The sequence below is a fragment of the Poecile atricapillus genome, chromosome Z (assembly GCF_030490865.1).
Source record: "Poecile atricapillus isolate bPoeAtr1 chromosome Z, bPoeAtr1.hap1, whole genome shotgun sequence".
NCBI lineage: Eukaryota > Metazoa > Chordata > Aves > Passeriformes > Paridae > Poecile > Poecile atricapillus.
This window is the reverse complement of record NC_081289.1, coordinates 121,318,475-121,343,109: the sequence shown is the minus strand read 5'-3', so window position 1 is coordinate 121,343,109 and position 24,635 is coordinate 121,318,475. Positions and strand designations below refer to the sequence as shown.

At 37.8% G+C, this 24,635-nt stretch overlaps 1 protein-coding gene across 1 annotated transcript in view; it reads left to right on the top strand.

The window, feature by feature from the left end:
- Positions 1 to 24,635, top strand: part of ANKRD31 (ankyrin repeat domain 31) — a 68,477-nt gene that overhangs the window by 16,724 nt on the left and 27,118 nt on the right. Inside the window, 11 exon segments of the mRNA XM_058825895.1 lie at positions 1,406 to 1,585; positions 4,274 to 4,416; positions 6,901 to 7,045; positions 8,585 to 8,646; positions 10,828 to 10,978; positions 11,220 to 11,241; positions 14,450 to 14,619; positions 15,435 to 15,577; positions 18,133 to 18,292; positions 18,727 to 18,809; positions 19,568 to 19,646. Coding sequence (XP_058681878.1) covers positions 1,406 to 1,585; positions 4,274 to 4,416; positions 6,901 to 7,045; positions 8,585 to 8,646; positions 10,828 to 10,978; positions 11,220 to 11,241; positions 14,450 to 14,619; positions 15,435 to 15,577; positions 18,133 to 18,292; positions 18,727 to 18,809; positions 19,568 to 19,646 — 1,338 coding nt within the window.

Here is a 24,635-nt window from a genome sequence, read left to right as displayed (position 1 = left end):
CATTATTGTATTCGTAGTTAGCCCTACTACATTTCTCTACCTTTTCCCTGTCCTGATAGGCGGAAAGACAAAACACATTCCAGAAGCTCCAAGCTGGGCGTCTAAGGCCCCTATCCTATCTTGGTTCTTCCTGGGAACCAAGGTTGAAACAACCTCTTGGAGACACGTTTGCAAAAACAAAATTTTGTTCCTATCTGAGGGAGAGGATTCAGAATAGGTTTGAACCAGGGGAGAATTACCTCACCACTTCTGTCTCTAATTGGGAATTTTTGTCAGTTAGTTAATTTGCTAAACTTATAAAATTGTATTCAGCCCGTGTGGGGTGGGCATTTTCAATATGTCCCCAGAGGCCTCCAATAAAGACCAGCCTTTGTGTTATCTCCTATACTAATACGGCTTCAAAAGTTGTTTCATTTCTAGGTTTTTTCAGTCATCACTGGCAGCTGGGTGGAGTTCTAGGACCTGTGAGGCTTACCTGCTACAGCTTGTGGAGAGGAGCAATGTATATAGGTTGTTGTCCTAAGAATATTCAGTAGATGTGGTGTAGGCCTGCACTATGTTTATCTTCAGGCAATTCTTCTGTTTCTTTGTTCCCTTCTTTCTTCCCTCCTTGTTTTTTTGTCAGAGGCAGTAGCCAGGATGCTCTTCCCTACTGTTTTAAGGGATGTTGGAATGGCAGTGCTGGTGAAGTATGGAACAGCTCACCTGTGTATTGGAAATAAGTTAAGCCAAGCTGAAAACTGTGATGACTGCATAATGGGAGATAGTGTTTGTTTTGTAAAATACTAAACTAAATATTAAAAACAGTCTCTTTTGAATTTTACTTTTTACATTTAGACCTCATATTCACCTTTCACTCATTGCAGAAATGACTGAGCTAGTTGTGAAGTAATGAGAAAAGATAACCTGAGGGAGCTAATCTCAATCACTATCCCAGTGTACATACTTCCTTACAAAGCAGAGGTTTTAAAAGATAGATGAGTAAAATGAATGGTGGATAAATTTAAGAAAGGTGAAATTACTGAATAACTGAATAGTTATTGAAATGGTCACCTTGATAATGATTTGAATGCAGAACAGTGGTTTTATTATCCATTGGGAAGCAGTGCACCTTGCAAAAATGTCATTAGAAAAGAAGTCTGAAGTTAAAACACTTCTACAAAGTCATAGTTCTGTGTGTTGAATATCAGTTGGGGATTTTGTTATGGAATGAATTATAACATCTTTTATTAAATGGCATTACTGTCGTATTTGTGATATGTTTTTTGAGATTTTAATTTTTACTAGGTTGAATAAACGTTTGCTTCTTCAGGAAGCTTATTTACTAACTTTGATATAAATTGAAGCCAAGATAAGAGCAAAAAGATACTTCTCTGTACAACAGATCTTTTACATTATTTTTCAGGACGAGAAGCCTTTGGTAGGAGTTCTGTAAATCCAACACGCCCCCTTTCACTTTCAACAATCCACAGGAGGAATGTGTATGGTGAGAACTTACTGCATAGAGCTGTTATTCACCAAGACATAAACCTTGTACGTAGGATAATAAAAGCTGGTGGAAGTGTAAATGCTCAGGATTATGCTGGTAAGTTGCAATTGTACTAAAATACTATTTTCAGTACAAGTACCTACCTATAACTAATAAAAGATTATATTATGAGTTTGTACAGTGGACAAGACTGTAAGCTTGTGACTGGTGAGTTGATTATTAAATTTTTATTGGTTTAACTTAGTACTTGTTCATGGGAAAACATGTAGGTCTAAATATAAAAGTATACAGGAGAAGAAAATTTTGAGGGACAAGTTAAGCACTTGAAAAAGTTACAAAGTGACTTTTCAGGACCCTTGATTTTACCCTTTACATCTTGAGAGAAGTTGAGCACTGTTTTGATTTTTTAAAGTTGTGATTACTTAGTATTTTCCATGCTTTCTTTGTCTTGGGCAGGGAAAAAAAAAATATGGACAAAGACCAGCCATCTGTTAATGCTTTGATTCAAGCAGTTTGCCTTATCCAGTTTCGTGGGTGTTACTCAGTGTCAAAGACTTCACTACACCTTAATTATTACTTGATTGTTTCAAATATAAGACTGTTCTTAATATGCACTTCCCTGTCTCATCCATTAGTCTCTGAAAAATGTCCATAACAAAAAAATTGTTTCAAACAGCTGGCTCTTCTGCTAGAAAACTTAATTTTTACAGTCTTTCCATATTGTGTTAGCAACTAGGATTTCACAACTGTCCTGTGGGAAAGAAAAAGACCACATTCTACATTATAGGCTATTGCATAATGCAGGCATATAATGGACAAGAATTAAGGTGGAAATTCTCTGTCTTCCTGAATATATTGAGAGATAGATTGGGTCAGCAGCAAATCTCAGACTTTTACAGCACAGGCATTTGAGCTCACAGAGTTACTTTTAGTATCTACTAATGTGTGCGGGAGGCAGATGAGGAAATATTTTGTTGGTGGGGTTCAAAGCCCTGTGTTGACAACAGAGAAGTGCTGATAGTGTGAGTTCAGCTGCAACCGCAGTAGGCAAGTGTACTAATGTGCAGTGGTTTTAGACTTCGGGGTCACAGCTGCTTCCTTTTTCTGCCTTTGCATATTTTGCTAGGCCACCATTTTTTAATCCACCAAACTCTGGCTGCTGTTTTTTTGGTACAAAAAGAGAAGAGCTGCACAAAGTATCTTTTAGTTGCACTCCTTGAAGAGATGAGAGGTTGACCTGGCCCTGCTTCTTTTGTTTTCAAAGAGGCAGGTGTAATCAGAAAGAAGTGGACTTAACAGGCTTGTGCCATTTTAGCATGCACTTTCATCTTGGTCTCTTTGAGTCATTGTTCTGAATATTATGTTCTTTAAAGCTTCCCCCCAGTGGTTATCCATATCTTAGTCTAGTATTTTTTCCTTTTTCCTATGCTGTGGTACTCTGCTTCAGTACCTTACTGAATTTTTGGGATCTTCTGTTGTTTGTTTTGTTTTGGGGTTTTTTTTCTCCTTTTTATTTCCTGTACATCAGCAGGTAGGATATGGTCAGTGTATTAGAGATACTGTCTTGTGCTCCAAGTTTGAGCCTTGACTCACAGTGTCCTGTGGCATCTGAGAAACAGTTGCATTGAAACTTGTTTGTCCTTGACATGGAGCATGCACAGCCTCCTTGCAGACTGATGTTGCTATTCTCTAGTGATTATTAATTTAATGTGTTGCACTTGCAATTTTTTCAAGACTTATTATTAGGTCAGATAGAGGATACTTTTTACTGAGGGAGAAATCAATACATTCCCCTAAATGCAAATTTTTGTTATCTCCTTAACAGATTTCATAACAAACCTGATTACTAGGAATATACAATATTCAGGACAGGATTGTGTGTAAAAGAGCCTTGGGAGTTTCTTTTTCTCATTAAATTAAGATAATTTTGCTTAATGGGACTGAAACAATCTTATTAAGCCTTATTAATTCACATACTTAGTATGTGAATTAGGCCCTGACAACCTTCTGATAATGGAAAACTGTTGAAGAGTAAGACTATCCATCAAAGTGATCTTCTGGGGGGTATGTTAGTTTCAGATCTGGAAGTTAGGAAGTGGAAAATCCTCTGGTTTTCCCTTATGTCTCTCACCCTGCATGTTTAAGGACCTCTTGCATGATTGTGCTGAAACCAGTTCAAAGACTTACATTCCATATTTTTCCTAAACAGATCCTTCATAGAGTAGAATTCCTGTGATATCTTGGGTTTTTTCATATACCTGGGTGTGAATATGGAATTTCACTAGGGATTTTTCATTTATTTGAGCACTCAAACCCTTCTTGGATGGTCTTACAGACATTTTTGTTTGGTAGTAAATCATTCATGTCCTTATTTTTGTCACTTCTTTCTTGCCTGCCCTCTTCAGCATAGCCATGTAAATATGAGAGTGCAGTGAAAAATCACCTTGTCCTTAAAATAGTGTATGTGTTTTACTCCAGAAGAAATTACTAAAATATGTAATGAATAATTTTTATTCTCTCCTTTCATAACAGAACTATTAAATCTAAAAGTAATGTTGTTACTGCAGCATTCCTCAGTAGGTGCAAATTTTGTCAAAAGCATGAGACCTCCCAACCCTTGTTATGTTCTTATAAACATTTCTTCATACGTCTTACTGGAAAGCATCAATTTTTACCAATTCAATATATTCTGTGAAGTCTTCATCAGATAGACAACCTAAAACTGACAAAATTTAGAGAATTTTTTTCACTCAAATGTGAAATACATGTTTTTCTTTTTTGTAGGCTTGACAGCACTACATATAGCAAGTGTGGAAGGTTCTTACACAATAGCAAATCTGCTTTTGAAAGCAGGAGCTGATGTTAATGCTACACAAAATGATCAAATAACACCCTTGCAAGATGCAGTTAAAGAAGGCCATTATGAGGTATATTCGAAATTGAACACAAAGTATGATTTAGGAATAGAGATTATTGTTGTTGAGTCCAGGAAGTCACATAATATTTTTGTATGGGGTTGGTCTTTCTAGATTCAAGAGTTTGCAAGTCCTCTCTGTCTGATTTTTATTCAAACACTCAATGCTTAACAAATTTGTCCCAAAGGAGAAATTTTTTCGGTGTTGGACAATGTCTGTACTATTGAGGAGTAGATTGCTACCCTTTAATACTATTTCATTCACTGATTTTGTAATCACCCTGCAGCATAACTTCTGACTTGAGCAGTCTTCTGGACTATTAATGACATTTTTTTCATGATTTAGGAGCTATGGATATATGGTGTGTCATCACAGTCATGCACACCCATGTATTAACACAGAACATGGACAATTAAGAAGAAATAGCCTTGTGTTTTGTAGGGTCTTAAACTGAACACTAACTGAGTAGACAGTTTGAATTAATGGTGAAATTATATGATAAATGTAGTGGTTTCATAAACCCATGCCTGAATTACAGATCTTTCAGTCTGGTAGTGGTCACCTCCACCTGTCTGTGCGTGTTCCTAGGGTGGCCCAAATTTATGTGGGAATTCTGTGTGCCCTTTTTATCTGCTGGCATTTTTTTTTCCTGTAAACCTGCATATATGCTGCAGAGTTCTTACTGATTCCCAAGATTTTAAAGGGCTTTTTTTGGCGGGTGGCTAATAAGTTTTGTTGCTTAACATTTGATCTTTTTCACAACTAATATGAGACTTACTCTGTTTCTCCTGGAAAAGTCTCTCTGGAGCAAAGAGGAAAGGTGGACTTCTGGTTAATAATTTTTTCTGAGACTTGAGAGCCCCAGGAATAAATTGCAGCTTCTGTAACACAGACTGTTGCAGGTTCACGAAATATTTCTGAGTTTTGTGACTGTGCCTAAGACACCCATGTCCATGATTGTGGATGAAGGACTCTACATCTCTGCAAGTAATAGTTAAAGGCCTGCAACTTGAGTGATATTGGAAGAACACTGATCTCAACTATGTCACTTGAGGCACAGCAAGATCGTTCAGCACAGAGATGAGTTAAAGTTATGCAAGCTGGTATATTCAGAAAGAATGGTACTATGGTGGTGCTATATTTACTAATTGCTCTTTTTTCTCAGTAGTAGTGAAATTGTCTTACTGTATTAGTCTGTCAGATTCAATTTTGTTGATTTTTGACTAGCAACAAAATAGTGATAATGATTCAGTAATAGGACTTTCAGTAATACGACTTTCAGTTACATGTTATCCAGGAATATAATATTTGTGTTTTTCAAAGCTTTCTTCTCTGTGTGAAGTTATTACTGTAGATTGGAAACCTGACTTTTAACTATTCTATAATTTTCTGTACTAGCAATATGCAAAATCAATTTCTTTCAGAAAAAATGGCACGTATAGGAAAGATTTTCTAGTAGTCCAGTTAAAGTGGAGAGCTTACATTTATGGTGATGCTCTCAATGATCATGTTAGGGAAGAAGTGCTCTCAACATTACTGGTTGACAAAATCTAAAGACACAGGACAACTTGTGAAACACAAAAAGGTTTTTGCTGCTAGCTGGATGCTTTTTATTTTACTCTGTTGTTAGAAGAATGTATGAATTAGGAAATCATTCACAATTAACAATTCACTTCATTAACAATTTTCTCATTAGCAATAAACAAGTGAATAATCATTCACTTCATTAACAATTTTCTCATTAGCAATCTGGTTAGATGGAATGAGGGACTTGAACACGCAGGTTAAGGATGTGTGTCAGTTTCAGTCTGAAATGATAACAGATGTTGAAGAAAGAAATGCAGAGGTACAAGTACAATCACACTAATGCTGGAATAAGATTGCAGAGTTACCCACAGAAATTAAGTAATCAGACTGTAAATTTTCCCATGTCTTAAAAAAGTATTTTGCAAAGGTTGATGGAACATTTTGCTGAAGTGGTAATTTATTGAATAACAACTAATTCAAGCTTTATATTTGTACAAAAATGGTAATGTTGGTAGCAAAACCCATCTGAATGTGTTTCATTTGAGCAGATATATGTTGTACACCAGAAATACCTGTCAAAACTTCCCTTGCAGTCACAGGATTCACAATAGACACATCTAGAGCACAATTTATTTTCCCCTAAAGTAGATATCTTAGATGGATAAGTTGACCTGAACCATAAAATCACCTGTTATTTTCTGCCAATTAAGAGCTATGGGAGGATGAATCCTACCCTGCATTTTCAGAGACCTTGTTTCAATGGATCAGGTTAATAACTGGAACAATTTATAAAAAGAATAAGGCTATAGGATAATGATGCATCTAGGGGAATGCTTGGTGCATATGAACTAGAATAAAGAGGGATTTGATTTTTTGCTTGTATAGTCAAGTACCAGAGAGAGAAGCCTGTATAAGGATTCTGAAATATACTGTCAGAGAAGAAATTATCTGAAAAATTTATTTTTCTAGGTAGCAAACTTATTACTTTGGTATGGAGCTGATCCCTTATTAAAAGATCAGATGGGAAGGTGTGCATTAGAAGAAGCTTCTGACCCATCTATGATGAAACTTCTTAAAAGTTATGTAGCAAAATCCAGAAGATGCTCAGTCGCAGGTAGGAAATAACTACTCTAACATAGCATCACTGATAAATGGAGAAATTTAGAACATCTGTTGAATTATATTTCCTTAACTACTGCTAGTACCTCTGTGGCCTTCACTGTCAGATGCCTTCAGTTACCAGTGAGCAGTCCTGAGCCTCCACAGTTGCTATACATTGACAAAGCATAAAGCATAATGATGTCCAGCTGTTTTTTGGGCTGGAGTTACCTTTTAATTTGAAATGAAGATGTGAAACACAATAGTTGTCTATCTAAATGGAAGATGTAGCATTGACTTGCTGATGGATGAGGTATGGTTTAGAGGTAGAGATAAAATTTGGTTTTAAACTGTCATAATGTCTGAATTTTGAAGGATCCATAAGATAAAAAATAGGAAACTAGGATTAGATCTAGATCTTAGGGGTTGCCAAGTCTTAATTGGTTTTAGGGCTCAGTACAGGAAAATACTACTGTAGGTAACAGCTAGTGAGTTCCTAAGGAGAAAGTTGGATTAGAGCTAGTGATTGGCTAAGGAGAGAGTTTGGCCTTGTACAGTCTGGGGAACTAAGTTGTGAAGAAACTTTGGAGCAGGCTGTTTGATCAGAAGCAGGTACAAGGTAAGCCTTGATTAGAGCTAGGATTAAGACCATGGATACCCATGGGCCAGTGTGGGCTGTAGTATGTTTAAGTCAGAAGGAGTACCAGTCCCTCAGACTATTATCTGTTACTGCTTTTTCACAGTGGGTGGCAATAAAGCTGTAACATGTAGTCCAGGGATAATCAAAAGAAACCTCAGGGCCTTAGGATAGTTGGTAAGGGAATCTGCTAGACAGGTAGTTTTTTCCCCTCTTCTTACAGTTGTGGGCAGGGACATTGGATGAAGCAGACAAACCTAGTCTATTAATGCATGACTCTGTAGCTAATGTTACTGCCACAATTCTGGGTTTTTCAGTAAAGGGATGGTCTGGATGTCCTCAGGCCTTCTGGTGTCAGATGGCATTCACCTTTCTTAGAGAAGGAAGAGGGTCTTTGCTCATAAGTTAGCAGGGCTCATTGACAAAGCTCTAAACTAGACATGAGGGGAGACTGAGATAATATCAGACTAGCCCATGAGAAGCTGTAAGGAGACATGAAGATAAAAAGGGATGGGGTGCTAATGAGGGCTCTCAGCCTGCTGCTCTAGGATTCCTTGGGTATCTTGAAGCACACTTGAAGAGAGGAGCAAGGGTTACAGTAAGTTTCAGAAAGAATTGCTCAGGTCACTAATCATCAAGAAAAATTGAAAGTATGATGCCATTCTTTACTCTCACCAAACCTGGTTTAAACAAGATACTACTTGCAATAAAGATTAGACTCCAAAATTTGATAAGTATTTTATATATTGATATGTTTTAGATTCCAATAAAACCCTTATTGGTTTGATAATTTTTCTTGAAAGCTAAATTTTAAGTAATATTACATGAAATATTGTAGACATAAGATGGTTTATTTGTAAAATAAATTATGATCTCTTTTCAATTCTGGTTGCCTTCTGTCTTTCATTTTCATTTCAGGTGGAAGTGTTTCAAAGAACATGTTAAATACTCAGTGTGTAGAAGATACAAACCAGCACCAGGTACATCTTTACAAAAAAATTTGATTTGATCATAAACTATCGAGGGCTTGCTGACAGTCTTCAGTAATCTAAAGCAGATGACTGTTTCTGAAGTATATTTCAATTCCAGCACACAATGTGCTAGATATATCCAGTAGGGACTGAGAATGATCATCAATGTTAGTCTCATCCTTATTAGTACTTGGGATAAGGTACAGCCTCATGAGGATGCAAGACAGAGGCAGGTGTCTCCTGGATGGTGGTTCTTTCTGTTTTTGCAAATGCTGCAGAGCTAATTACAGAAAGCATGGCACGTCAGTGACTGTACATGCAGAAACTTTACTGAAACTGCCATTTTTTTCCTGGCTTGTAGCAGTAAAACAATTATGTCTTGCCTCTGTGTAGAGTAAGTTGTGTTGGGTTTTTAGAGGAAAGGTTTGGGTTGCACAATTATGCTGTGAGGTTTCAGCAGGATGAGGGAGCTGATGCCTCATGTGAAGACAACACACCATGATCAGTCACTTAGGTCAGTGTTTGTGTATAGAACAACAGCTTTTAGCATTAAGAGCTGCATTTTCTCCCTCTGTTTTCTTCCTTTCAACAGTGATAACAGATAATATCTGAGATGTAGAATGTAGTGTGCATAGATGTAGCTTTTAGAGCTTTTGAAGTTTTATGTGGTGATGATAACTGTCCTTATTGATCACAGTTGTGCAGTCTATGTGTCCTCTGAAATGTTACGGTGTAACAGCATCTGTGGTGTATATTCTTAGATCATATTTTAAAACATTAAATGATTGATAAAGATGGTGCTGTAAGCATTTAATTACATAAACCTATTACTGTAGATTTGTAACTGGTAATTTCAGTAGTTGTGTTAGATGTTGCAGTGTGTGTCATGGTTCTGTCTCCAGATATAAGGTAGTCAGAAGGATAATGCTAGTTAGTCACTGGCCTTTGTACCAGCTGTATTTTGAGATTACTGTGAGTTAATTCTGTGTGTTTTTGATGTGTTATTTACCCTTCTTTGTAATTTCCTGGAATAATTGCAGACTGGCTTATCAGAAATATGAAACTAAAGCTCTGGTTTATGACCGCAGAAGCAAGACAGTTTTAAAGGCAAATCATTAACTCATTCAATTTTCAAAAATAAATATGAATAATAAATTCAATAATATTTATTGTTTATTTCCCCATGAATTTTTACATTATTAAACACATATTTCTTAGTTCCTTAATTTCTTGGTCCTGCAAAAAAAAGCAGCACAGAGGAAATCAATTTATTTTATGGCAGCACTGTTTTCTTTTAGTATATAATAAAAGAATTTATCAGAAAATGAAGTTAATTATATGGCCTGTTTTGGAGATAGAAACATATGCAAGTGTACTTCAACATGATACTACTGGAGCCTCAAAGGAAGTTTTGCTAAACATGAATAAAGCAGAAAAAAAATTTGGCTAAAAACACAGGAACCTTTCTCTGAAGGCAAAAAAAAAAAAAAAAAAAGACCAAGTTCAAAAAAGGCTATTCTTATAGCAGAGGCTGTAAAGGAAAGTAAAACTATTCAGAAATAATATTTCATGTTATACAGACCTCAAGTTTAGTCCCACTTGCAATCAACGGAGCTTTACAGAAAACGTATTTCCCTCATGATGGACCTAATGAAATGGGCAAAACTATTACTGTATCTGTTCATAATTGTAGCATCTTACTTATTGTTGTAGGGAAACTGAGCTGTCAGGTGGTATTGCAACAGGAATGTAATTCAGCAATGGTACAGTGAAAATTCATTTGCACAAGAAAAGGTCAGCACTGGTGGAAGCTCAGCAACTTCTTTGTAAAACGAAGGAGATCACCAATTTGTGTTGTCTCATATCCATGGTTTCTGGAGAAAAAGTGTGTGCACAACATTCTCAGACTGCCTGCTTAAGAGCACTTGAGTCTCAGTCAATACTGATTTGCTCTGACTTCCTCTCACAATGTATCTGTTTTAAAGTTACAACAGGACTTGACAGGGATCAACATAGTCTCATGCAGAGTAACAGCAGTAGTTGGAGTGACAGGAGTCTAAATACTGAACACCTTCAGAATGATTTTTTGCAAAACTTGACAAATCAAGTGTCATCTGATGTTAATGGAAATAAAACTAATGGATCAGTCCTAAGTTTAAAACTCTCTCTGTGTTTGTTCTGTCCTTACAGACAGAGGAGTCAGAGCCAGCATGTGCAAATCCCCAGGCAACAAGCCAAAAAGCGAAGGCAGCCCCATATTCTGGTAGCAGCAAGAACAAGCTTTCGTCTAATCAATCACAATTGAGTCAAGCATCAGAGCAGCAAACTTCTAAGAAGTCAGGTGAAAAGTTAATAGTTTATAAACCAGTGGAGTTTTTTTCCAAGGGTACATGAGGAGGGCTTTTTGAAATGTGTGAGGGAAAGTTTTACAAGAAATAGCATGTTGAGCAAATATTCTAGTGAATACCTAAATAGTTCCAGAAATATCTGTGCTCCATTTTACAGAATGCACATTTTGTTTATGTTACATTCATTAGTCTTTCAGCATTGAGGTTGAGGAGATGCAGAATCATAAGTGAGAGCTTCAAGCTTATCCTTACTTAAGTATTTTACATAAAGACCAGTTTAAAATAACATTAAATTGGTCATTAGTTAACTGTTTTACATGTCACAGGTCAAAGAACATGGCTTTCTGTATATTTGGCACACAAAAATCCACTTATATTTTATACAATATGATAATACATAGAACAGGCACAAATGTGCATCAGGCACAAATCAGCACAGACTGATTGTACTTCTACCTTTGGATTAGCTGTAGTATAGATACAAACCTACTTCCATGAGAATAAGGATGTAGCATCCTCCAGTAGCTGTGTTCTCTTCTGCCTGCACATGCAGGTTGTGTTCGACATTTTCATCCCATGTCTAAGATTTTCATTTATCATGTAGCCTTACCATCATAATAGAGCCCTGCTCCAACTCATCTTAACCTCTAAATATTTTCACTTACTGATTTTTTGATAAGGCTGGCACTCATTGTGTGTACTTTGTTTTTTTTCTGGAACCAGAGAACCATGGTATTGAAGACTTGCTAAAAGCAAAACCTGTAGTTCTGATAGGATTCCTCCCCTCTTAAAACTTTCTTTGCCTCCTATTTGTGCTGCTAAGATTTTAAAAAGCTTTGTTTCTAATGTGTTGTATATTTTGGTCTTCTCTGGGATAGCATGTCCCAGCCTACTTTTTTCCTCATAAGAGATTCTTCAGGTAATGTTTATTCGATAGAATTAATTATTCCCTTCATATCAGGAGAGGGATGCCATTTCAGAGGTGGTGCAAAAAAGTATAGCCCTTTGTACAGTTGAAGACCTTAATAAATTTGGAGTCCAGGACAATGGCATTCAGATTACTGTAGAAATAAAGTAGAAAATGGGATGATGTTTTCTGACTTGTGGGGTTTTCAGATTTTTTGCTCTCCTACACTTTTTCATCATTAACTGAACTTTTTATCCCATCTGATTGTTTCTATGTCCTACTGGTCTTCCTTACATTATTCTATTTTTGAATAAAAATATTTTCTTAACAATTGACACAGTGTCACTTTCATCTACAGTCAGTCACTTACTAGGCTCCCAACATTTCCATTCTGCTTATACAGAAGGAAAGAACAAACAGCTTGCTTCTTTTCTTATAGTTCAACCTGTGGAAATAATTGCTCATAGACCCATGTGGAGGTTTTGAAGGACAATGTCCTTGAAGTTGCTGAGGTATGTCAGCCTAATCCAACCTGACTGCTGGTTATGGTAATCTCTTCATTTTATCTTTGTACTCTGCTGACTGGACTTTGTATTTGCCAAGATCTGGATCTTTCCTTCTCATGACCCACCTGGCAGTACATCCCACAGAGAACCAGTATTTTGGGATTCACAGACCAATGTCCCATCATGCTTTTGCAAATGTTTCCCAACAGCCGTGAAGCAAACTGTTGTGCATGACAATTTAACTGGAAAACTTTGCAATTACTTCTCTTCACTTGCAGCCAATATTGCTAAGGTTCATTAGCTTAATGGGCTGTTGTGCGCCTTTTTTTTTCTTCAATGTCTCTAAAAAGTCCCTAGGACATTCTCCCATGAATCAAAAGGGTGGAAAAGGAAGAGTCAGAAAGCAGATGATTGCTTTGGGAGTTCAGACTCAGAAGCTTTTAGACAAAAGACAATACATTATCTTATGGTAAAGTAGGTCTCAGATTGGAGGAGTTTTTTAATGATGTGATGCCTTTGTGTGCTCTAGAATCTCAAGTTTTCATTTGAAAAAAGAGCTTTTGAGTTTTTCTTGCTGCCAATACAGTGTAGGCCAAGCAGCATCAGTGCAGAGAGGGCTGCCTGAATGCTTTCTCACAGGTTTGAGCAGTCTACAGTGAGCAAGCTCATTTAAAACCAGTATGGGTATATCCTCACTGTATGTCTGTCGCTAGTATCATTTCAGTCTGTCTTTCATGTTCTTCCAAATAGTCTTGTATGACAAGCTCCTTAGTTTATTTTGAAGAAAACATTGGAAAAGCCAATTTTCCAGGAGGCAGGAGGTGCCTGAAGAAACACAGCTGTCAAGTACAGAAGATGTTTGATACTAATGGATAATGCTGACTGAAAATATTTGAGAGCTTATTTGATGGGACGAGGAAGATGCAGCAACTAATTGTTCATAGGAATAAAAGAAAGGAAAAAAACATAGATAAGAGTTGCAGAATGCACATTTAAAACCTTACACTTCTGTGTTCTTTGAATAAATTACATATTTTCACGAAATCAGAGAAACAACCCCATAAACTTTCAAAAAATAACTGATTATTATGATATTGTAATAAAAGAAACAGGAGTTTAAAAAAAGTTAGCATGGATGATAGAGCTTTAGAAGGTTTATATATCCTGCCTCTTTGGTTGTAGTTCCAGGAGGGGGCCATTGTTATTCTAGACACATAGTAAGTACTTCGTTAATCCCTTTTTACTGTTGTATCTCTTAGAATTTAGTAGATCTGTTAACTGAAGCTTCAGAATTAGAACCTCTCTGATGACCACACGATAACAATAGAGTTAATGGTGTTTCCTTTGTGAACCAATAAGGATTAAATATATTTGCAATTATGGTTGTGCACAGGTTTAAATGACAAATTATCTATGCCAGTAAACATTACTCAAAGACTTGTAATCAGTCTACAGTAGTTTTTCACATCACAGCTATTAAAAAAACCTGTGTGTATATATACATATATATATATATTCATTGAGTTGTATATATATATACACAAATATATATATAGGTATATATCATATATCTGTCTTTTTTCTGATACATAATTAGGAACTAATAAGGAGTGGTGCTCAAGTCTCCACTGTTTAATAGTTTTTAGAATATCTTTATGTGTATAGTTTATATATTTAGCAACCTGGTAACCTGAAAGCAGTCCATGGAGAAACCTAACATATTCCCTACCTCTATACAGTATAAAATTTCAACCTTGTTACCTTTCTTGTGGCTTCCTGATTTGTTGAACCTTTGTTGAACTGTCCAGATTTGACCTGGAAATTCTTAAGTATTGGATCTGCTTGTTATCAGACATGTTACAGAGGACCTTCTACAGTAACTTTTAATTTTTTGCTATAGCCAGTTAGTGTTATTGAATAATTAAAGCAACACTAGTACACACATTTACAGTAATTCAAATTAATTATGAAGTTTAATTTTCTGTTTATACTTTAGCATTCTTTGAAAAAAAATTCTAATAAGCCCCAAATATCTGATTAGAATCTACCAGGGAAGAAACTGTACGTGGTACCTGTAAGACAAGACCTCAGAGAAAGATGAAAATTAGGAGAAATGCAAAAGGGGAGACTCAGCTGCATATTGCTGCTAAGAGAGGAGATCTGTCTTTGGTGAAGACTCTAATATCATCTGGAATTTGTGTCAATGAACAGGATTATGCAGGTTTGAAAATTACTCTCTTACAGACTTGTTTTATACTACAATTTTACATAATCTGTAGTATAGACATGTTTATATAATAAATTACAATTTTACATAATCTGTAGTATAGGCATTTCTGTATAATATGCCTCATTTTAATAAAATTACAGATTCTTGGCCTAAAATTTTGAGAGGGAAAAGATTAAACAAATGCAAGCACACTGAATGAATACATGTTTTTCATGTCAGCTTGGAGGTAATGCAGACTATTTCTCAGCAGGGTCTGGTTACTCTAGTGAAGAGCACATTTTCAGAGATGTGTTCAGAAATGAACTTGAAAGTTTGGTGGAGCTTATGCACATCAGTATATGCATGTGTGAAGCACATTCAGGCAGGTCTTATTTCCTTTGGAAATAAGAACAAAAACCAGAAGACAAGATTAGGTTTTCCGTTTTCCTGCCTAAATATATAACTTGTTTTCATAGTCTCAAAATGGATGTCTGGCAGACTTGATATTACAAAATGCTAATGGTATTAGAAATCAGATTATTAATATTGTGTTCCTTAGTTCTTAGAGTTTTTCTACTCCAATGTTTCTTTTCTTCCATTATTTTTAGTACTGCAGTAAAAAAGAACAGTGTTTTTCTGCTTAATACTGGGTGTGTTTTTCTTTGAAGTACACTGAATTACACACAAAATAGTTTACCTTGGCATTTCAAGGTGATTATATGTGTAAGGTTTATCTTAAATGCAGCAAAATGTAGAGTTACTAGTTAGTGACTTTTGTGGAACTTTCCAAATCAGATGCATACTGTATGTTATCTGGCTTTTGTTAGGTTGGACAGCAATTCATGAAGCCTCCAATAGAGGATTTACTGATGTGATCTTAGAACTACTGAAAGCAGGTGCTGATGTTAACAGCAGAAGCCTCTATGGTGTACTACCAATACACGATGCTGTTTCTGGCAATTATTTGGAGGTATATTTTTCTTTTACATATGATTTCCTAACACAAATTTCCAACAGAGGGTCAGCAAAGCAAAATCCCCATTTCATTAAAGTTACTAACACAATTTTAGTCTAGGTTTGCATTTAGGAGATAAACCAGTATTCTTTAAAGTGATCAAAATTAGAGAAAAGTATTCTTCAATAGTGACAGTTGAAATTGTCCAGTTAATTGACTTCTTTAATACAGCAGAGAAATCATAAAAATTCAGAAACTCCCTGTGGTTCTTTGTCAGATTTGGGTTTCACAATAATAATATTAAAGTTGAGCAGTCTCAATTTATTGATAGTTCGGTGCTGCCACAGATGGGAGTGGTGCACTTCACACTTAAGAGAGAAGCAATAATACCCTTTATTGATATAAAACGGTGAGTTAGCAAAGTTCACTGGCAAATGTGATAGTTGTTTAACACATTTCTACTGTTTACTGCACAGAGAACAGGGTCTCAACTGTAAGGCGGGACCTCCTGTTGAGTCATGATGTTCAGGAAGCACCCCCTTGCTTTCTAAACTCCTTCTCAGAAAGCTAGATGCAGACTTCATCCCAGATTCAGCAGTTTATGTCTAAAGGACTACATGTGCACAGTCAATCCTTTCCATCACTTAGCTAAGATTTCTAAGCTTAGTGTCAATTACTGAAAATCTGTTGTGGCAAGGAATTTCTCTGTCTGAAGGAGTAACCCTGAGAGGTGCCCCTACTCAAGGGGAGGTCCTGGTGTGCAGCCCACTGCTGTGTGAGAGACCTCAAGGGGCCCTGGGCAATGCACTGTGTATGAAGTAAGGTGATTGACTTATGGTTATATTTGCATACCAATAGGACACCTGGGTCATTGTTGACAGTGCCCTTTGTCCCCCACCAATGCCTAGAGTAAACTGGATGCAACTATCACCATTGCCCCGGGTGGTTGTGGCTTAAGGAGGAGAGCAGAGTAGCACACAGCCATAAAGCCCCCTGTCATGGATGGGATATTTTTTTCACTAGCTCAGCTTGCCCAAAGCCCTGTCCTACCAGACTTCAAACATTTCTTGAGATGAGGTAACCACAACTTCTTTGGGGAATCAGTTCCAGTGTCTCACCTTCATTGTAAAGAAAAGATCCTGGGCCTGTCATTTAAAAATAAACAGGTTTTTGTTAACTGCTCCCTTCCAACTCAAACCGTTCTGTGGTTCTAGAAGATGGACAATTTCAGTTAGAACTGACCTAGTGATCATCTAGTCCAACTGCCTGAGCCCTTTGAGGCCAAGCAGAAGTTAAATCATGTTAGCATTGTCCAAATGTTCCTTAAACATTGTCAGGCTTGGAACATTGACCACCTCTCTAGGAAACTCCTCTAGCACAGACCTATTCCTACTTATCTATCACTGGATCCCAAGGGAGAGAAGGTGGGTATCTTGCTCCCCACTTCCATGCTCAGGGAGCTGTAGAGAGCAGTGAGGTCACCCCCCAGTCTCCTTTTGTCCAAACTAGACAAGCCCAAAGTCTATAGTGGTTCACAGGACATGTCTCCTAGCACTCTCACCAGCTTTGTTGCCCTCCTCTGGACACATTCAGAAACCTTCACATTCTTCTTAAGTTGTGGTGCCTAGCACTGCACAGAAAGAAATAAAATGTTCTTTTGACAGAGTGAGTTCTGAGGAACTGAAGTGTAAAGGTGACGCCAGATTGGCTCAGACATACTTCTTCTATTTCTGTCAGGACAATTCATGTTTCATCATATTTACCTTTTTCTGTGGGCAAGGGTAAAACAAAGGAGACGATTTCACAGGCTTGGAGCCAAGCTATCAGTAGGGTTCTTGCAAAGATATAAGTGTATTATTCAGTATTTTGGGGGAAAACCAACAGAGAACATCCTGAACTTCAAGTCAGCATTCCTGTTCTGATGCATTTTCCTACTTAACTGCACTCTGAGTGTAAGAAATAAGAAGAAATGCTAAAGCTGAGAAATCGTACATGTGAAAATTCTTTTACCATCCAAGCTCTGGATGCCTGATTCCATCAGTAGTTTCATATGATCTGAATTTAGGGAATCATAATAGGTGATTCCACTGATGCCACTAATCTCATTTCCACATTTGCAATTAAGCAAACTTGCAAGTTTTTTGGAATTAGGAAAAAAATCATCAATTCATGAAACCAAAAGAAATATTGAAGAAAGAAATGCACTTCTGTTTTGCACTTTGGTCTTAATGCAATTAACCAGCTTCTTTTAATTTAGATACATGGTGTTTTTTAATTTTGTTCTATATAACCATAAAATCATAAAAAATAGTACTGTAAAAACAACGTTTTGTGAAAACTTGTGAATTATTTGTGTATTTTAATGGAAAATGTAAGAAATGTTAAATGAAATATGTGTTGATAATATCCAATTATTTGTTTTGTTTAATTTGGATTGCAAGTATAACGATTGTAGAGTATCTTATTTGAAACTGTATTATTTGTGATGTATGTTAGATATAATACATATAGTTATATAATAAATCCACGACAAGAATTAACACTGTACAAATACCAAAAATGCATAATAGGCAGTCAAGATTCTGCTGCAACATGGAGCAAATCCCAATGAAAGGGATGGTTCAGGAGAAAGCGTTTTCAATCAAGCTTGTAATGAAGAAATGAAAGAATTGCTGAAGTCGTATGGTGCTGTAGACTCTGTACTTCCTACTCAAACTGTTGAAGTTACTGGTATGTTAGATTTGTAATATAAATCATAGGATTACCCTTAGTCTTAAAGAAAAATCATAAATTCAAATAGTATGACACTGATATTTTTAATTCTATTAACTGTTGAATGCTATTTATTTATTTATTTATTTACAGAAAATAGGATTCATGAATGGGTTTTGTTTTTTCTGAGAGAATGAGGTAAAAGGACGTATTTGGGTATTCAGATTCTTATTATTACCCATATTTCCCTTCACAGAAAGGGAAATGAGTAGTTTTGAAAGTGGTAGCTTTCATTTCTTTATGTTACCTAAATTTGATCTCTTTGGCATATACAAGATACTTTTCATTAGTTGATCTGCCATTGCTTCTTTGTAACCTATATTAGCTAATCTAGCCTATGACACTCCTGCAAATTAATTTTAAATTTTATTTATTTTTTCTTAATTGTGGAGAGGGGAAATCAAAACGTCATTGTTATGACTGCTATAAAAATGATGAGGCAGGTTTGGAGACAGAACAGGAGAAATACAATGTGGTAAGTGTAGATAACAGTTTTGTTATACTACTCTGTGGTATGCAACTTCATAGTGATGTTTGCTGACTGAAAAATATATAGATATAATTTAAATAATCAATCCATTAAAATATATGTAAAAACAGCATCATGAAGAGAGTTAGTGTAAATAAGTTGTAGTTTACATACATGAGTGTGTTTATTATCACCTCTCTCTGTTCATAATTCCTGTGCATTTAAATTTATTGTGCAAACAGTGGTCGATACTGAAACGCATTTCTTATTGCTTATAAAAACTGGAAAAAGCTCATGAGTTCTGAAACTTTTAATCACGTTTCCAGAATGGTTCTTTTTGAATCAGTAATGAATTGTCATTATGATGAAGATATTGTTTATCTTAACGTAAACAACAAGGAAGATTTTTGCACCAGTTGTTACCTCTTCCTGGTGTCTGTAACCTATATCTGCATTGTCTAGATGATGCTGTAATGCTGAAATTCACTGTCCAATCTTTGTCATGCACTCAGAGGTTTCTGGAGGACTCTGGGCGCGGACTAGGTTGAATGCCACAGCAAACCCAGAGTCTGACAGCCCCTTGCAGGGGTTTGGCACTATGTACCTCTGTTCTACCAGTGCCCCATTGCCTTTACACGGTAATTCCCAACCTGGAATGACTTGAGTCCACCAGTACCTAAACTGCAGGCCATGTATCATGACCTGTTTTGTATGGTGCACTTGGCTCTACTTTTTACAGTAATTTCTGTGTTTGTTGACAGGAGTCACTTGCTGCTGTACAGGATATAGTAAAGGAGCAGGAAGAACTGTTGCTGTTTGAGTTGAGAACTTCCAAAGATGCAGGTAGACATAAATTGAAGTGTTTCACCTATTTTTGGTGCGTAAATGTCTTTGACAATATAATTGTTTTTAAAACATCATTACACATAATATATTTGAGCATCTCCTCTGGAAAATACTGTAGCTTCAAAGAATAAGATTTTAATAACACTTCTCAGGTGTGGGCACTTCCTGAAGTACTTTCTGTTGCACAGGAATGAATATTATGACAGAAAAGCAAGGCATTCCACTTGGAAGCATGTGTCTTAAGTCAATGGAATTATATAAAAAGGGATCATTAGATAAAGATGCATACATCTGGCAGCATTATTCAGTTATGAGCACATGAGCCCTTGCATGATCAAGAACAGCTATGTCTGTACGTAAAGTAGCAGATGCAGCATTTTAATTCTGGTGTGGCTAGACTTCAGGAGCCTGAAATAATTTATGAGAGAAAAAAAAGAGAATTCTTTACAGCATACAATGTGAATGATGTGCAGTTTAAGAAATGCTGATGCCCAGAGGTGTAATTTGTCTTAGGCTATCAAATCTCAGTCCAGATTAATCTCAAGAATTTACTAAGGAAAAGAGACTTCCTGGGTGATCATGATGCTGCTGCTGTGTAGCTACTGGAGTCTATTGTGTCCATACCAGATGTTTCAAGAGGCAATACATGCTCCCAGAATGCCTTTGACCAAGGTCTCTCTCCCCAGATGCCCTTGCACATCTAGGCTGTTTAATTGGAGCATCTCATACTCACGAAACAGTTTTACTTCCTGACAGGAGGGAAGGGTTTGTTTTAAAATTTATATTCCTAAATACAGGCTGTAGCTTTCAAATGGTATTTATGAGTAAATTAATCCCTTTAAAAATAAATGTGAAATATGGAATTATGTGGATTGATAGCTTCCAACTCAAATTTATGGTGTATGGACTGTTAATTAAGATAGGTGTTTTTTTGAAAAATGTTCGACAGATAGGTAGATGATACAAGAGATAGATGCCAGCATATATACATACATACATACATACATACATACATACATACATACACATACATATACATATACACACACACACATACACATATATATATATAGACACCAGACATCAGTATAATTTCATGAATGAGCAAAAAGAGCTATCGGACTTCTCCTTTTCAGGGGTAATCAGATTTCTCTTGTTCAGGGGTATGAGAGAAATTAACATCATGATCTGGTACCACTACTGACAAAAGCATTAGTAATGTAGCACCTCTTAAACATAGTCATTACTATTGATGAGGCAAAAGACTGAGCAAGTACATAGAAGTACATTGACAAACTTAAAAAGCAGAGTAAAATCTCTATAGTATATAGGATATATATGTATATACGTATATATACACATAGAGATAGATAGATAGACTAACATATGTATAGTAGAGTAAAATATATAGGCAGAGAAATCTACTATGAATAACAGATATAAATTTTCTATTAAACGGCCTTAATAAGAGCAATATTTACATATTACTAAGTAGGCAAATACTAATAGGTACTGTGAAAAAGGTTTGGGAAAACATTTTATAAATTCCAATTTAATACTGTAATTTCTCATTTTTCCTGATTATATAAAGCTTGCATTGACTTTTATAATTTCATGAATCAGGTTACAATTTTAGCAAAGTATCCCAGTGGTATGCATTGGTTGTGACTTCTAACCCTCATGTTACATGTCTTAGAGATAGGGTGTATAAAGAAGAATTTATAATTGCTCTTCTTTATCATTTAAATTTATAATATGAGAAGCTATGTAAAGCTGGGATAGATACACTTTTACCTTTATATGTAACTTGAAACAGTCTAGGTTCATTAAGGTATTTTGTAATACTTCAAACAAAAGTTTTAGGCACCTTGTTAAGATTATGTAACTTCCGCAGGTAGCCTCATGTCCTAGTTTAGGGCAAATTAGGGAGGAAATTAGGGAGGAAAACTCCAAATGGGGATTTCCCCAGGGAAGTGCCCCCTCCCCACCAACTGGTCCGGGAAAGGGAAAAAAATTCCTTGGAGAGAAGTGGAAAAAGCTGTTTATTTAACAGAAATTGAATAATATTAAATAATAAAACCTCTTGCTGTTCGATGGAATGGCAAGTCTAGGAAGAAAAGTCCTTTTCATGTGGTGTAGCTCGGCCCGCTCAGGTTTTTATGAGTCCCTCCGGCGCTGGAAAGTGCCGAGGCCCAGGCCCCGGTGGGCCAAAGGCGTGAGCTCCCGGGGTTTGGCTCCTGGGGTGTTCAGTCCAGAGCAGGCTTGCACAGATCCAAGAAAATTGGAAAAAAAACAAAGGTCCAGGGAACTCCTCTGCCTCAGCTAGCTAAAGCTAACTAAAAACCAGAGAGAAGCTCTGTCCCGCTGTCTGTCCGTGCTGCAGACACCACAGTCCAGGAGCGAGATGTGTGGGAGTGATGTTTTTCTTCAACACAAACTGCGGCTTCTTCTTCCCCCTCTCTTGCTCTCAAAGCCAGTCTTAAAGGTGCAGAACTTAATATATAACATAAACCAGACGATTGGGGATACCAGTATCATAAAGTCACCCCAGGACATTCCACCCCTTATGCCCATATCATCAACTTATTATCAAAATTATATATATATTAATATATATATATATTTTAACTCTATAACTCATACATTATATACAGACAAGGTCACTCACTCATGATCTTCACCCAGCCATCAGATCTCCCTGAGGTACACATTGTGTTGTTCCATCTTTCTGCATTTTCTACCATGTGCAACCCAGTCCCTGAGCAAAAACAACCCCACGAATGGGTTTGTCTGCACTCGAAGTAGAATTGATCCAAACTGTCTTTCCTAACAAACCTCTGAGATGTACTGCTGGGACTTTGTCTCCGTCTACTTTATGCAGGGGCTCGGCTTGGGCTGGGCCTGCTCGGTTGGTGGAACCTCGGGTGTTAACTATCCAGGTGGCTTTTGCTAGATGCTGCTCTTAATTTTTTAAAGATCCGCTACTTAACGCTTTCAAGGTAGTCTTTAACAGTCCATTGTACCTCTCCACTTTCCCTGCAGCAGGTGCATGGTAGGGGATATGGTACACCCACTCAATGCCATGTTCCCTAGCCCACCTGTTTATAAGGTTATTCTTGAAATGAGTCCCATTGTCTGACTCAATCCTCTCAGGGGTACCATGCCTCCAAAGGACCTGTTTTTCAAGTCCTAGGGTGGTGTTATGGGGCTGTAGCATGAGGCACAGGGTAGGTTTCCAACCATCCTGTGGTGGCTTCTACCATTGTGAGCACGTAGTGCTTGCCTTGGCAGGTCGATCTGCCAGGCTTCCCCATACTTGTATCTGGACCACCGCCCACCGTACCAGAGGGGCTTCAACTGCTTGGCCTGCTTGATAGTGGCACATGTCTCACAGTCATGGATAACCTGGGAAATACTGTCCATGGTTAGATCCACCCCTCGGTCTCGTGCCCACTTATAGGTGGCATCTCTGCCCTGATGACCTGAGGCATCAGGGCTCATCGAGCTAGGAACAACTCTCCCTTGTGTTGCCAATCTAAGTCTATCTTTGACACCTCTATTTTTGCAGCCTGATCCACCTGCTCATTGTTTTGGTGCTCTTCATTAGCTCTACTCTTGGGAACATGGGCATCTACATGACGGACCCTCACGGACAGTTTCTCTACCCTGGTGGCGATGTCTTTCCACTCATCAGCAGCCCAGATGGGCTTTCCTCTGCGTTGCCAGTTGGCCCTTTTTTCACCTTTCCAGCCATCCCCACAGAGCATTGGCTACCATCCATGAATCAGTGTAGAGATAGAGTTTTGGCCACTTCTCTCTTTCAGCAATGTCCAGGGCCAGTTGAACAGCTTTGAGTTCAGCAAGTTGGCTTGATCCACCTTCTCCTTCAGTGGCCTCTGCGACCTGTCGTGTGGGGCTCCATACGGCTGCTTTCCACTTCTGGTTCATCCCTACTATGCGACAGGAACCATCAGTGAACAGAGCATAGAGTGTTTCTTCTGCTGGCAGCTGGTTGTACGGTGGAGCTTCTTCAGCTCGTGTCACTTGTTCCTGCTGCTGTTCATCAGTCAGACTAAAGTTTTCACCTTCTGGCCAGTTTGTAATTATCTCCAAAATCCCAGGGCGATTTGGGTTTCCAATACGGGTGCGCTGTGTGATGAGGGCAGTCCACTTGCTCCATGTGGCATTGGTGGCGTATAGGGTAGAGGGAACCTTTGCTTTGAACATCCACCCCAGCACTGGCAGTCGGGGTGCCAGGAAGAGTTGTGCTTCTGTGCCAATCACTTCTGAGGCGGCTTGAACTCCTTCATAGGCAGCTAAGATTTCCTTCTCTGTGGGAGTGTAGTTGGCTTCGGACCCTCTGTAGCTTTGGCTCCAGAATCCCAGTGGTCGGCCTCGAGTCTCCCCAGGCACTTTCTGCCAAAGGTTCTAGGACAGACCATGGCTCCCGGCTGCAGAGTAGAGCACGTTCTTCACATCTGGTCCTGTCCTGACTGGACCAGAGGGCTACTGCATGAGCGATCTCCTGTTTGATCTGAGCAAAGGCTTGCTGCTGTTCAGGGCCCCACTAGAAAGTGTTCTTTTTGCGGGTGACCAGGTAAAGAGGGCTCACAATCTGACTGTACTCAGGAATGTGCATCCTCCAAAAACCTATGGCACCTAGGAAAGCTTGCATTTCCTTCTTGTTGGCTGGTGGAGACATTGCTGTGATCTTGTTGATGACATCAGTAGGAATCTGACGCCGTCCATCTTGCCACTTTACTCCCAGGAACTGGATCTCTCGAGCGGGTCCCTTAACTTTGCTCTTCTTGATGGCGAAACCGGCTTTCAGGGGAACCTGGATGATTTTCTCTCCTTTCTCAAAGACCTCTTCAGCCGTCTTTCTCTAAACAATGATGTCATCAATATACTGCAGATGTTCTGGAGCCTCACCCTTTTCCAGGGCAGCCTGGATCAGTCCATGGCAGATGGTGGGGCTGTGCTTCC